This window comes from Maniola hyperantus, chromosome 3 (genome assembly GCF_902806685.2).
Source record: "Maniola hyperantus chromosome 3, iAphHyp1.2, whole genome shotgun sequence".
In the NCBI taxonomy this organism is placed as follows: domain Eukaryota; kingdom Metazoa; phylum Arthropoda; class Insecta; order Lepidoptera; family Nymphalidae; genus Maniola; species Maniola hyperantus.
The window spans coordinates 10,133,448-10,146,784 of NC_048538.1; the positions used below are offsets into that span (position 1 = coordinate 10,133,448).

The following is a 13,337-nucleotide window of genomic DNA, read 5'->3' on the forward strand; positions in this document are numbered from 1 at the left end:
ACCACAAAAAATGCGAAAAAAAATATTAAAAAATCCTATAACTTAGTAAATGTTTACGATATATTCCAAATAAAACATCTGACTGACACCGCGTCGTAGGCGGGGCATTGACCCGAGTTTTGCAATCTATAGGTACCTACATTGCGGGTTTGAAAAATACTAAATCACTAAAACTACAAAATGAGGCAAATGGTTACTAATGGTTGGTAATTGGTATTGGATTGTGTTTAGGTAGTATAACAATAACTCTAAGTTTTTGCTAGCGTTCTGGTTACACCCTGTATAGACCCAGCCTTCTGGATTCATCCATTGTTTTGGTGAAAAATTCATCCATTTCAGGATGAATTTTTTGCCATCATCAGCCATCACGAGATCCGTCCGCTTTTTATTAAAAAAAAACTCCCTCGCAATGATTTTAACTATGTACTTAACATTTCATTATCAGAAGTTGTTTCTAAAGGAGGATATCGTAGCCCTGGACCACAAACAGCTTTTGAACCATTTCAATTCCCTCCGAAATAAGTTCCGGCTACGGCCTTCATAATCTACGCTCGCTATACTTACATACTAAGATGCCCGTGACTTTTTATCTAGATATGCAATAGAATAGTAGATATATTTTACTGAACCAATTTTAATAAAATTTATAGATTTTTGGCCTTAAATATTTTCTCATACACGACTGATTTTTTTTTGCTGGCTTGGTACTACTTACTATTTCAGGTAACTACTTATTTAGATATTTATGTAAGTACTTATCACTACTCATATTATTAATTATATTATAAATGCGAAAGTGTGTTTGTTTGTTAGTTTGTCCTTCAATCATGTCGCAACGTAGCAACGGATCGACGTGATTTTTGCATGGGTATAATTAAATACCTGGAGAGTGACATAGGCTACTTTTATCCCGATATGTATAACGTTAAGTCAAGTCGCAAACTGGATGGGTAACCGATTTTGGAGGTCCAAATTTGGACTTTTCGTATCCTCCGTAACTTGGAGAGTTCTTTAAAGAGTCGGTCCCGGTTATTATTATTAACATCTGATAATAACTGCAAAAGAGTCGAAATCTCGTTCTCTTAGTCGAATTACACCTATTGCAGAAAGATCTGGCCTCTGGGTACCCACTGGATTGTTACCCTAGCATTATGCATTTAATGGAAAGGACTAACGACCCTCAGCAATGAGGTATACGACTATAGAAAATATAAAGAAGTTAGTGGTTGGATGAGGAAGGCCGAGAACCGGGTGTGGTGGCGCTCTTTAGGGAAGGCCTATGGCCAACAGTAGACGTCCACACGCTGATGATAATGATGAAAGTTTGTAAGTTCGAATATAGAGGGTAATCTTCGGAAATAATGATCCGATTCTCAAAATTCTTTCACTGATAGATAGCATTATCTCCGAGTGGTAGCGTGAATAATTTAACTAAGTATATATCAGCGAAACAAGCTGTAAAGGCGAACGAAGTTGCGGGAAAAGGCTAGTCCACAATAATTAGGCAGTAACTTCTTAGGTAGGATACACGAGTGCTTTAGGTAGTTATGTAAATCACTTTCTATGAAGTGTAGTCTAAGTAGCATTATGAAAAAAAAAAATTGTCTTTTGCTGCATAACAGATGTTAAGTATATGCTTAGTTACTATTAGATGATGCCCGCGACTTCATCCGCGTGGATTTAGGTTTTCAAAAATTCCATGGGAACTCTGTTTTTCCCGGATAAAAAGTAGCCTATACCCGTAAACGGGATGTAAGCTATCTCTGTACTAAATAGACGATGTCCGCGACTTCGTGGAATTAGGTTTTATAAAAATCTGTTGGGAAGTCCTAGATTTCCGGGACAAAAAGTAGGTAACCTATATCGATCCCCGCGATGCAAGCACCTCTGTACCAAATTTCATCAAATTCAGTTAATTGAGCCGTGAAAAGCTAACAGACAGACAGCTAGGTACTCTTTCGCATTTATAATAATATTAGCTTATTCCCGCGACTTCGTCCGTTTGGACTACGAAAATTCCGACCCCCTATTTAACCTCCTTAGGGGTTGAATTTTCAAAAATCCTTTCTTAGCGAATATCTACGTCATAATAGCGATCTGCATGCCAAATTTCAGCTCGATCCGTCCAGTAGTTTGAGCTGTGCGTTGATAGATCAGTCAGTCATTCAGCCACCTTTTCTTTTTATATATTTATATTTTTATTATTATTATTAGTATGGATATGGATAACTTTTACGAAAAAATTTGCCTAAGGAATTATAAAAAAATTAACTTACTAAAGGCCACGTAGAACTTTTCGTCATGTTGAACCCGTATCGTTCACTTTCCACTTAAACTTAGGAATATTTTATCATATTATCGCACAATTAAAGTGTTTCTTGGTTTATAAGTAACTAGCGGATTATTTTCGCGCCATCACGCAAGTTTACCGCGGGTGCGGCGGAACTGATCGGACACAACGTTCGCAAACCGTTGGCGCTTGGAGACTGACTCTCAAAGACTAGCTACAATATTATAACATGGACTGACTGTTTCACCAGTTTACACTGTACAGCGATGTGACTGTCGTAGTTTTTGCATAATATACAGGATAGATGGTTTCTTGTAATTGAAGTCAAGACTGAAGGCAAATCGGATCATAATTTTCGAGAATAAGCAAAGTTAGCTACTTTTCCTTAAACCTACAGATAAGTATAGGTACTGTATAGGTAGGTAAAGGTTAGTTTTCCTTTTCCACAAATCCTTTTCTAATTTATTCAGAACATAAATACCTGATACCTAGATGTATTTTAGCTGATAGATATATAGGTACAAGTAATACATAGATGATAAATCTGAGAGCAGCGGTGGTAGAGTCTTGAATCTTGACATATACAAGATAAATTATAAGTGGCACAAGTTATCCTACTTAAGTTATCGTACTTAGTTATACTACAAAAAAAACTAGTTACCATCTCTGCAAAAAATAAATATGGTGAGCGCACCAGCGCGTACATGATCCCTTGCCTAATAAATAGTTTAGATAATACTTTTAGGTCAGGACTAACCGAATTTAACTTTAAACACAAGTTAAAATCATACTTTCAAAACAAATATTAACAATTCCCATTTTTGAAAAATTAAATATAACAAATTATTATCATGTAACGCTCCCTAGTGCTAGTGCTTCTATACATAATGTATATATTATTTATGGAAGCACTATACCCAAAATCGATTAATGGACGGAATGATAAGCAACATACTAAACCTTAGTGGTTTTTTTTGTTGTGTTAAAAGTATTTGTAAAATGTTCAATATTTGATAGTTAATTAAAAAAAAAAAAAAAAAACTTACTTCATTATCATCCGATCTTACAACCGATAGACGTCCACTGCTGGACATAGCTCTCTTGTAGGGACTTCCACACGCCAGGTCTTGCGCCGCCTGAATCCAGCGGCTCCCTACGACTCGCCTGATGTCGTCCGTTCACCTAGTTGGGGATTCCCAACGCAACGCCTATCCTTCACGATAAACTAATTAATTTCATTTAAAATTAATTTCATAATAATTTTATCTAATTAAATTCTTACTTAGGCATCATTTTGTTATGAGCAAATGTCTTACCGATATATCATATTAAGTATAACTATTTGATTTAGGTACTTACTTGGTGATAGTTGATTTATATTATAAACTTAGCTAATATTATAAATGTGAAAGTTTGGAAGTTTGTACGTTTGTCACTCCTTCGCGCCACAATAACCGAACCGATTTGGCTGAAATTTGAAATGGAGGTGTTTATTCCCTGAATCAACACATATTTTATCCTGGAAAATAAGTTTCCCTTAAATCCACGCGGAGTTGCGGGCATCATCTAACAAACAGACAATAGGTACAGTAGATACAGACCTAAGTTGTTATTTATTAAATGGAAAAATGTCTTTTCTCAAAATTTTCGGAAACTAATGGTATTTTATAATATCCTTAGTCCCGACGAGAAATGTCATTATTCCATTTAATCGACGAATTTTATTTCATTTAAGTATTCCGTATTATCTATCTTCTAAATAAAGAAAAAGGTGACTGACTGACAGCTCTATCAACGCACAGCTCAAACCACTAGACGGATCGGTAATCATTCATCTAAGGACGGATCGGACTGAAATTTGGCATACAGACCGCTATTATGACGTAGGCATCCGCTAAGAAAGGATTTTTGAAAATTCAACCTCTATGGGGGTAAAAAAGGGATTTGAAATTTGTGTAGTCCACGCGGATGAAGTCGCGAGCATAAGCTGGTATGAATATTTTATCAACAGAACGTCTCAGGTATGAGTGAACTACATAGAAGTACCTAAGCGAGCGGTCAAGGCAAACAAGCATAATGTAACTCGTACTGTGCGAATATGTGTTTCTCCTTTTACATACACAACACGCGTCATAAATTACCTAATATTAAAATATTTCTATAGCTATAGATGCAGTGTAGGTATATATTATAACTAGTTCTTATTGCATACTTTGTAATACTGCTGGAGAAACTTGCCAGGGTTAAACCACTCGAAAGCGCTGGTCAAATCCTTCAACAGGAGGTAGCCTCTGAGGTGCTGGCGCTTTATAGGAGTAAACTGTGCATTCTAGTTGCGAGCTTTAACGGGTCACTGTGGTCTAAACAGGCACATGAACAACCTTAAGCTCCAGGGCTTGGACATCTGTGCAGACTGTGCCACGAGTCAGTCGAGACTTCGTTGCACATTTTCTGCTACTGCCCTGCTCTAATGCACAATCGTAGCATCTATACCTAGGGAAACACATCGTATACCCTGAGGATGTTGCTTTAATTCCAGTCAAAAAAGTGCTGCTGTATGTATGGCGGCCACAGGATTTGACAAGGAAATGTGAATTGCAGGCAAACACAATGGATCGGAAACGGTCGAAGTGATACAGGGTATTCAAGAACTTGCATAGCCCCAAAGTATAAGAAGAAGAATACAGCTGATCTCTAGTAAGTAATAGGTAAGTATAAATTATCCATCTCCTTCAAATACCTAGGTACCTACCTGTTTATTAACTTTTTACGATCAAAATGACGAAATGTGGCTGTAATATATTTTCGGACTCAAACCTCGATTATGGATTAGCACGGCAATCAGCAACCTTCCTGAACTTGGTAAGTTACCTGTTATCATTCTGACGCACGAGTAATTTTTAACCGACTTCAAAAAAAGGAGGAGGTTCTCAATTCGTCGGAATCTTTTTTTTTTTTTTTTTTTTTTTTTTATTTTTTATGTATGTTCCCCGATTACTCGAAAACGCCTGGACCGATTTTGAAAAATTTTTTTTTGTTTGAAAGGGTATACTTCAAAGTTGGTCCCATTTCAATTTGGTGAAGATCTGATGAACATCTCCGAAGATAGATACTGGAACTCCGCAACGGATAAGAGTAAATTGCTCGCGATCAGTGTAATAGCTTAGTAAACAGTAGATTTTTACCCAGTCATAGCATAATTCCATGGGGCCACTAAAAATTGTGAAATAAAAAATTTTTACAAAAAAAATAAAAACCGACTTCGTTACACAAACACTAAAAATAGAAAAATAATTTAATTTATTACCGAATATATTCTGTATACAAGAGTTAATATAGTTCCATAATAATATTTTTTGGGGTCGGTGCCAATGAGGTGCCATTGTGGAGTCCCATAAAAATATGAAGTCTAGACGATTCGCGCAGCTAAAGCTAATTGGCAACGGCACCAAAAAGTATTATTATGGAACTATATTAACTCTTGTATACAGAATATATTCGGTAATAAATTAAATTATTTTTCTATTTTTAGTGTTTGTGTAACGAAGTCGGTTTTTATTTTTTTTGTAAAAATTTTTTATATCTTTAGGTTACATACCTAAGCTATGTTTCACACAAAACAGCCACTTTTGCAGGGCTGCGTGGCGACTACGAGATATTATTAGGTATTTTTGTGAAATCCACTAATAAGATCGTTTCACATTCATAACTTAGCGGAAAAGGTTATGTATGAAAAATAATTATAACCTAATTATAATAGAACATTTATTAGAATAAATAAGCGTGTAGGTATAAAATTTCTACTTACTATAATATTAAATAACATTATTTACTTAATCACAGTTGCGTAACGCGTATACTTTACCTAATCGATAGGTACATAAACCGATGTAACCTAATGTCATTGCACCTTCTGAAACAAAATAAAATTAATGGTTTCAAGAATGCTGTTAATGTTACTTATTACATATAGCAGTAATATTCCACAAAACCGCTTCACGTAACTGGTGTACAGAGGGACAAATCGAGCTTTATGTCATTCAGCAAATTGGCCTTTTTTAACAGTTCTTACGGTAATGTAATAAAGGCAAAAATGTTTGGAAGTTCAAGCTTACTTCTTTTAAATTATTATTGAAGCCTTAATTATTTAGGTAGGTACTATGTTCTGAACAAGATCCGTTTGTGGCGTGTATTGTATTGCTTCTTCTGCAGTATAGAAGCAAGCCTAGCAGAGCCTAGCCTTTTACTTAGTTATATGTAATATAAAATCTACTACTCTAGCTTACCATTGTTATTTCTGGAAACAATGCGCTGAGATTAAAGTTAGCACGAGAAGCTACTGGAAAGCTTGATAAAGATCTATCAGTGTTTGTTCCTGCATTTTGTATGTTCGATTGCATTATATGGCTGTTAAAAAAATCTGGCTGATATTGTGTCGGCATTTGATTTCCGACATAGTTCGTGAATGGTAGCTCTTCTGACATTAAATTTTGATGTCTTTTAACTGGGGCTTTATTTTGCCAAAGCAAATTATTTTCATTCCACTCTTCAACTTCGTTCGCTAGTTTTGTTCTCTTACTTTGATACTTCTTGCTGGATTCTTTTTTGGAACATTCTAACTTATGTTTTGGTGCGGATTCTCTTCTTGAACTCTTATAATTAGTTGGTTCTTTATCTTGTTGGAATGTACTGGCATTGTTTTTCATTTTTATTTCATTATACTTCTGGTTTGAGTAATTACATTCTGCTACTTGATTATAATCTACGAACTCACTAGAAAATGAGCCACCTGCATAATTGCCAGCCATTAAATTACTACTTCCAGGCATAAAATTTGAATAAAATGAATTCGATATTGTATTTGTGGTGGAATTGTACAAACTTGTTCCTGAAAATTGCTGTCCTGCGTAGTTATTATCTGAATAGTCAAGAATCGGAGGAAAATGTGATACTTGGGCCACTCCACTATCGTGTGCCACATTAAAGTCATTATATTTCTGTGAAGTTCCCATGAACTTTGTATTATTGTTGTCTTGTAATTTTTGACTGCACGTTGTGCCACCGCGTATTAACGCCTCGGCTGAATAATTATTTTTCTGCGCTTTGGCATTCTTATCTGGTTTATTATTAGGCTTAGATTTAGTTTGCGAAAATTGGTTTATATTTTCATATGGGTGGGAAACTTTTGAATCATTAAAACCATAACAGATTTGTGGGTGGGTTTCTAAACGTGCGGGCATAGTTTTTCTGTTCGTTTCATTTACGACATGAGATAAGTTTTGTTTTGATTTTTGTGGTTCGTTCATCGGACCGTTAGTCCGAGAAGGCATAATATTATCGTTTGAACGATTCATTAATTGAGTAACAGAGAGAAAATTACCACAAGTTTGTAAGTCAGTATGTGGTAAGATCCTATTTCCAATTTCACTCTTCTTTTTGTCATGTGGGCCTAAAGCTAAATCTCCGACCAAAGTAGGCAGATTTATTGGAGGGGGTTCTATACTAATTTCAGTAGTTCCAGCTGGCCGTGCAGTAGGCCATACTTGAAGTTCTTCATGATTTGACTGAGTTGGAAAATTATGCATATTAATAGGAAAATAACAACTATCACTTTGGGGTAGTTTTTTGGTAACTTGATCTATTTGAGAATAAGGTATTTTGACAGGCTCTTTTAAATTGGTATGATTTTGGTTGCAATTATTTTGCAAAGGTCTTATTTCTGATGTCATCCAATTTATATGCATTTTATTTGGAGATTTTTTTGTATATTTTTCAACTATGTGCTGATCTACAATAGGCGACGATTTTACTATATTAGGAGTATTATCTGTCATATTTTTGTTATCAAATTGTTTTGCTACAATCGTTTTTGCATTTATATTTGGATGTAAATTTTCTGGAGAGAAAAAGTTTTGTTGCTTTGGAATAAAATTCCTTGACACGTTACTATTAGTGTATATAGACGAAACATCTTCTGGCCATAAATTAGTACTTTGAGAGTAAAGGCTTGTGATTTGTTCAGGAAAAGTACTTGCTTTACTTACTGGGTTCTTTTTGTTTGAATTTGTTACTAAAGGTACATGGAATTCTGGATTAAATGGATTATAAGCTGTCGAAAACGGCGTAGCAGCAGTTGTTAGAATGTTATCTTTGTGAAACGTGTTTGCACCAGTTGTACAGTTAACAAAGTCGAAACTTTTATGAGACCAACCTAAATCAATATCATATGTTAACCTTGAGGAGTTAATTTTCATTAGGTTGTCCTCTACATTTGAATAATCAGACTTATTTTTACCAGAGTAATTGTCCATAGCACATGGATATAATCCTAAACTATTAAATTCGTGACCGGATGAAATACTGCTTGTGCTATAAATTGTACTTTTAACTGAGTTAAAGGGATCGCTTTTGTAAAAAATATTATTAGTCGTACTGTAAGTTGTTGGTTGACTTGTGACAGTTTTTGTAACATTACAGTCAAAGTCTAAACCAAATGTTGAATCAGTTAATGTGCAACTCGATGGTACTATAGAAGGTAATGGTAAATTTAAAAATGGATTCTCATTAGTTACAGTAACGGTTACTGTAGGTTTCAAATTCATTGATTTATTGTTCTCATATTTTTGCTGTTCAATAGCTTTATCGACAACAGTATTAGAAGTAGTAGTTGTAGTAGTAGCGGTAGTAGTAGTGTTCTGAGATTTGCTAGAAGTTTTGTTTTTAAGTTCAAGATTAGACTTGTCAAAATAGGAAATTTGTTGTGTAGGTGTTTCGTTCCGACGGTTGGTTTCTTTGACATTAGTAGTACTAGGAGCCTCCTCAGCAGGACTGTCAGCTCTATTTCCACTAACTAATGGAAAAGACATTAAGAACGCTGCAGTTGGCGAAGCCGCTAAGAGTTCTTCAGCTAATTCTAAACGTGCATTGCCGGCATCAACAACATGTTCACATATTGTTGCATCTATGATAGTTTGCATCTTGTTTTCTTTATTTTTGTTCTCACTCTCTACAATATTTTTATCAGGCGGGATTTTAGTACATTTTGTATTAGCTTCTTGCATTGTAATAGTGTTTATAACTTTTTCAGTGGCTGCAGTGCAATTTGGTAAGGTTGCAATAATTGTTCCTTTATTTGATTTGATGATTGAAGGTCCTGCACATTTTGGTGACCCTGTAAGGTCATCGAGAGTATTATCAAGAGTCACATTAGAATCATTTTTTGTTTTTATATTTATCTTATTTGTTGTAGTGATAGTCTCATTTGAAGAAGCCAATTTATCTGATTCAAGATTTTTTGATTTTTCATTGATTACAGTTCCTTTGCTAGTCTCTATGACTGTTTCAGCAGCTGACACTTTCTTATCATTAGAACTCATATCATCATTTTTGTCTGCTAATTCTTCAGTTGGTTTTTCTTTACTATCTGCATATTCTTCCTTTTTATCATTTGACCCATTAAATTTGACCCTTTTGACACATTTTTTGTTTGTATTATTTCTGGATTTTGGATTACTTTTCTTAGTTTTAGCTGACAATGGGTGGGAGTATGCAGAGATAGGCAGCACATTAACCATTGTTGTTTTTGTAATATCATTCGAATTTCTATTAATAATAGGAATTGTTGCTTGTTTATTTAGTGGCTGAAGATTTGTATCTACCAACACAAACGTAGGTGCTTGAGGAAACAATACTGGCCTTTGGGGAAATATATATGGTGTAGCAGGTAACATGACAATTGTACCTTCTGAAAAAATGAAATAACCAATATGTAGTACTTGCTTTAAACAATTATACACTTATTTTTGAAAACAGTATTAGAACATAATTGACCAAGATCCCCGTAGCACCAAATCTGCCTTTTCTTTGATGTTGGGATATTTGCTAGCTTGGACCAAGCGCCAATTTAAAGATATCAGCTGCTAAATGTTATTATTTCGCACTCTTATTTTGCTTACATTCAAGCAAACGAATAGTGACTGCGCAATCTTACTTACAGCGACATTGAATCGTGTTTGGCCGATGTTTGGCCCCTACAATTGTTCCGGCTGCTTACAAAAAGTATTGATATAGTTCCCTGATTATCATAAAATAAAAATCGGACTATAAGTATAAGATTAAGTTTTTTTTTTAACTTTACAGCGCTTGGCAGAAATTACGCCCCACGGGAGGTGTCTGGCAGTATTGATTATTAATTATTTACAATATTCTGTACAACATACATAAAAATCAACAGCCAGACTTTAAGAAAAGTGAGTAATATTTTTTCGTACATTTAGCAGCTGATATCGATGATGATTTAAACTGGCCCTTGGTCCAAGCTCGCAAATATCCGTACGTTAAAGGTACATACAAAGACTACTCTATTACATTTTGTGACTCAGAAAATAAGGCAGATCTGGCACTATGGGGGTCTTGCTCTATAAAAACTTACCTTTTTTAAGATTTGTTATTGGTAATAACTTTGGTAACTTTGGTGGACATCTATTTATTATTTTAGTTTTTTTTCCTGTTTGTTTTAAGTTTGTTGTTGTTGTTTCTCTACAATTATCAGTTTTGGTACTTTGATTCATAACTTTCACGCATTTGCAATCTATAAAGATAAATTGTTAGTTAAAACCATGCTTGCGTTATTTAAAAGAGATAAGTACTTATACATTATATAAAAACTAAAAAAAATTAATGCTTTTGATAATTTCAAAATATTTTGAAGCTGTTATATATAACAGAAAAACAATATTATGGCGTTTAAACTACCGTGAGTGATTTCCATTATAAATAATATCGAAACTAGTCAGGCTAACGTCGACTAGACACGTGAGTACAGCCGGGATAGATATTATTTATAATAGAAAAACAATAATTTATTTATAATTGATAAAACGTAGTAAAATAACAAAATCTTTAATTTTGCATTAGTAAAATAACTTACGTGGAATTTTCTTATTTATACCAAGAGTAACTTGTATTGAGACATCATTTTTGTTATTTTTGTGTTTTTCTATGGTTTCTAATTTTATTTCTAAAGCTAATATGTCTGCTTCTGAAATATATTTTTTAATTACTTACCAATGCATTTAAGACATTTTAAAATATGCAACCATTACAATTGGCTTAGGCACAGGTGTTATTATGGGCACATAATAAAAGCGAAAATAAGTCTGCCTGTCTGATTTTCATGGCCCATTTTTTTAAACAATTTTGGCGAAATTTAGCACAGAGATAGCTAGCATAGCATAGCATCTTGGGTTGGACATAGACTACTTTTGATACCAGAAAATCAAAGAGTCCTGGTGGGATTTTTAATATCTTAATCTACATGTATAATATTATAGTAGATAAAGTCGCTGGCATTATCTATTCCACATGGAGACACAGACATTTCATTTTAATTTTATTTGTCACAGAACCGCCCACAGAATTACACACTTAAAATGCAAAATATGTTTATGAGTTTTATAGGTCTTGTGTATGTAACTCAATTTACGGGCAGTCACAATATGCATTGAAAAACAAGTCATACAATAAAATAACCTAACATAACATGGACCACTTTTTATCCTGGCAAAAGTGAACAGTTTCCATGGCATATTTCAAACTTGTGGGCATCATCTAGTAAAATAATGGTGCATATTATTAACTGTTACTAAATCATCACCAGCAACGAATTTCTGCTTTACTATGTCACTAGGATATTGTACCACAATGAAAAGTATCATACCTAGGTTCTATAAATGTTTGAGCCATTTCTACAGTGTCAAATTTAATCAAGGCCAGTTCAGTGGTTTATCAGGGAGATAGGGACTGATCATGATGAAAATCTCTTCGGGATAAAGAACAATTCAAAAAATCTACCCCAACAGAGTCAAAGTCATCTACTAGTTATGATTTATGTATCGGTAAATAATAACTTACTGAGCTTTGTTTTTTCTTGAACACAGTTTGTTAAGCAAATTATAGCTTTTTGTACTATCTCAATTTTAGGATACTGTACGTTATCTGCTTCTTCATCATTATTAGCTCTGTTTATTGATTTAACAATCTCTCCAAGTTTTGAAATGGCATCATTAAATTTTATGCGTCGTTGACGTTCCCATTCTCGGCATCGGCTGAAAATCATGAAGTAGATTCGAAATATGATAAAATATACAGAAATAAAATTTACAATCTTAACATGAATCATAATCAATAAGCATAGAGATCAGATTTCTCAAGCTGATAAAATTAGGTAAATAGGTAGGTAAGTACCTACATAATGGATTGCAAAATTTCATAGTAATTTACATTAGGAATAAAAATATAATAATTGAATGATTGTAAAGCTTAAACTTTGAGAATTAATGATTATAAATTGAAAATCACTACAAGAACTCAGTGGCATTCTACAGAGATTACTTACCTTGGTGTACGTTGTTTATTTGTAGAGCTAGGTTCCATTTTACTAAATAATGAGTATTTACGTTGAAAATTAGCTAAAACGAATTTTAGCACATAATATTTTTATATAAGTTAGATAAATGAAGGGTTCTAACTTCTACTTTTTTTATTATTGTTTTGAACTTTTGACTAATGACATTTTCCAAATTTAACATCTCTGTTGACAATTGACATTGACATTTAAAAAAAGTTGCTAGCCGTAGACCGTAGATAGAGTAATAAAGCTAGATACAGGAACGTTTGCTTTCTCATTCACACCAAAAACAGAGCACAGATAAAGTTACTAATGTGATAAACAGAGACGCAGCTAACCTAGTTTTTGTTCCTTATCGTGTAACCGATTTTTTTCAAGCAATACAACTTTAGTTGCAAAACAAACTTTGAGAATTCGTGGCGTCATTGTATTTCTCATTAGTTATTTACTTGTTTTCACATAAAAACGTTTAATCCAAATATTGTTGATCGGTTAAGACAAATATTGACTACTAAACAATGGTAATAATTGTCGTGTTATTCATCGTTACGTCGTGCTATCGCTATCTCATACGCAGTTACACCGAACTTTGACCTAGCTTTTTTACTCAATCTACGATGATGGCAGATTTTATCTATT

At 34.0% G+C, this 13,337-nt stretch overlaps 2 protein-coding genes across 3 annotated transcripts in view; both read right to left on the reverse strand.

The window, feature by feature from the left end:
- Positions 1-2,469, reverse strand: part of LOC117996150 (guanylate cyclase 32E) — a 56,679-nt gene extending 54,210 nt beyond the window's left edge. For both annotated transcript variants that reach the window (XM_034984153.2, XM_069509275.1), the window contains exon 1: positions 2,277-2,469. In XM_034984153.2, the coding sequence (XP_034840044.1) occupies positions 2,277-2,303 (27 nt within the window). In that variant the 5' untranslated portion in view covers positions 2,304-2,469. The remainder of the gene's footprint in view (positions 1-2,276) is intronic.
- Positions 2,470-6,039: 3,570 nt separating this feature from the next.
- On the reverse strand, positions 6,040-12,877 carry LOC117996149 (homeobox-like protein HDP1). The gene is made up of 6 exons (XM_034984151.2): positions 12,687-12,877; positions 12,203-12,396; positions 11,220-11,330; positions 10,722-10,880; positions 6,577-10,034; positions 6,040-6,203 (listed from the first exon to the last, which is right to left on the reverse strand). The coding sequence occupies exons 1-6, from the start codon at positions 12,722-12,724 to the stop codon at positions 6,192-6,194; spliced, it is 3,972 nt and encodes a 1,323-aa protein (XP_034840042.1). The 5' UTR covers positions 12,725-12,877; the 3' UTR covers positions 6,040-6,191.
- Positions 12,878-13,337: the final 460 nt, after the last annotated feature.

What these genes read in the sequence shown, in the direction of transcription:
- LOC117996149 (XM_034984151.2), bottom strand. Translation starts at nt 12,724, where the DNA reads ATGGAACCTAGCTCTACAAATAAACAACGTACACCAAG. An exon ending in TCAAGAAAAAACAAAGCTCA is followed by an intron (nt 11,331 to 12,202) that starts GTAAGTTATTAT and finishes AATATATTTCAG; the next exon opens with AAGCAGACATATTAGCTTTA. An exon ending in AATAACAAATCTTAAAAAAG is followed by an intron (nt 10,035 to 10,721) that starts GTAAGTTTTTAT and finishes TCATTTTTTCAG; the next exon opens with AAGGTACAATTGTCATGTTA.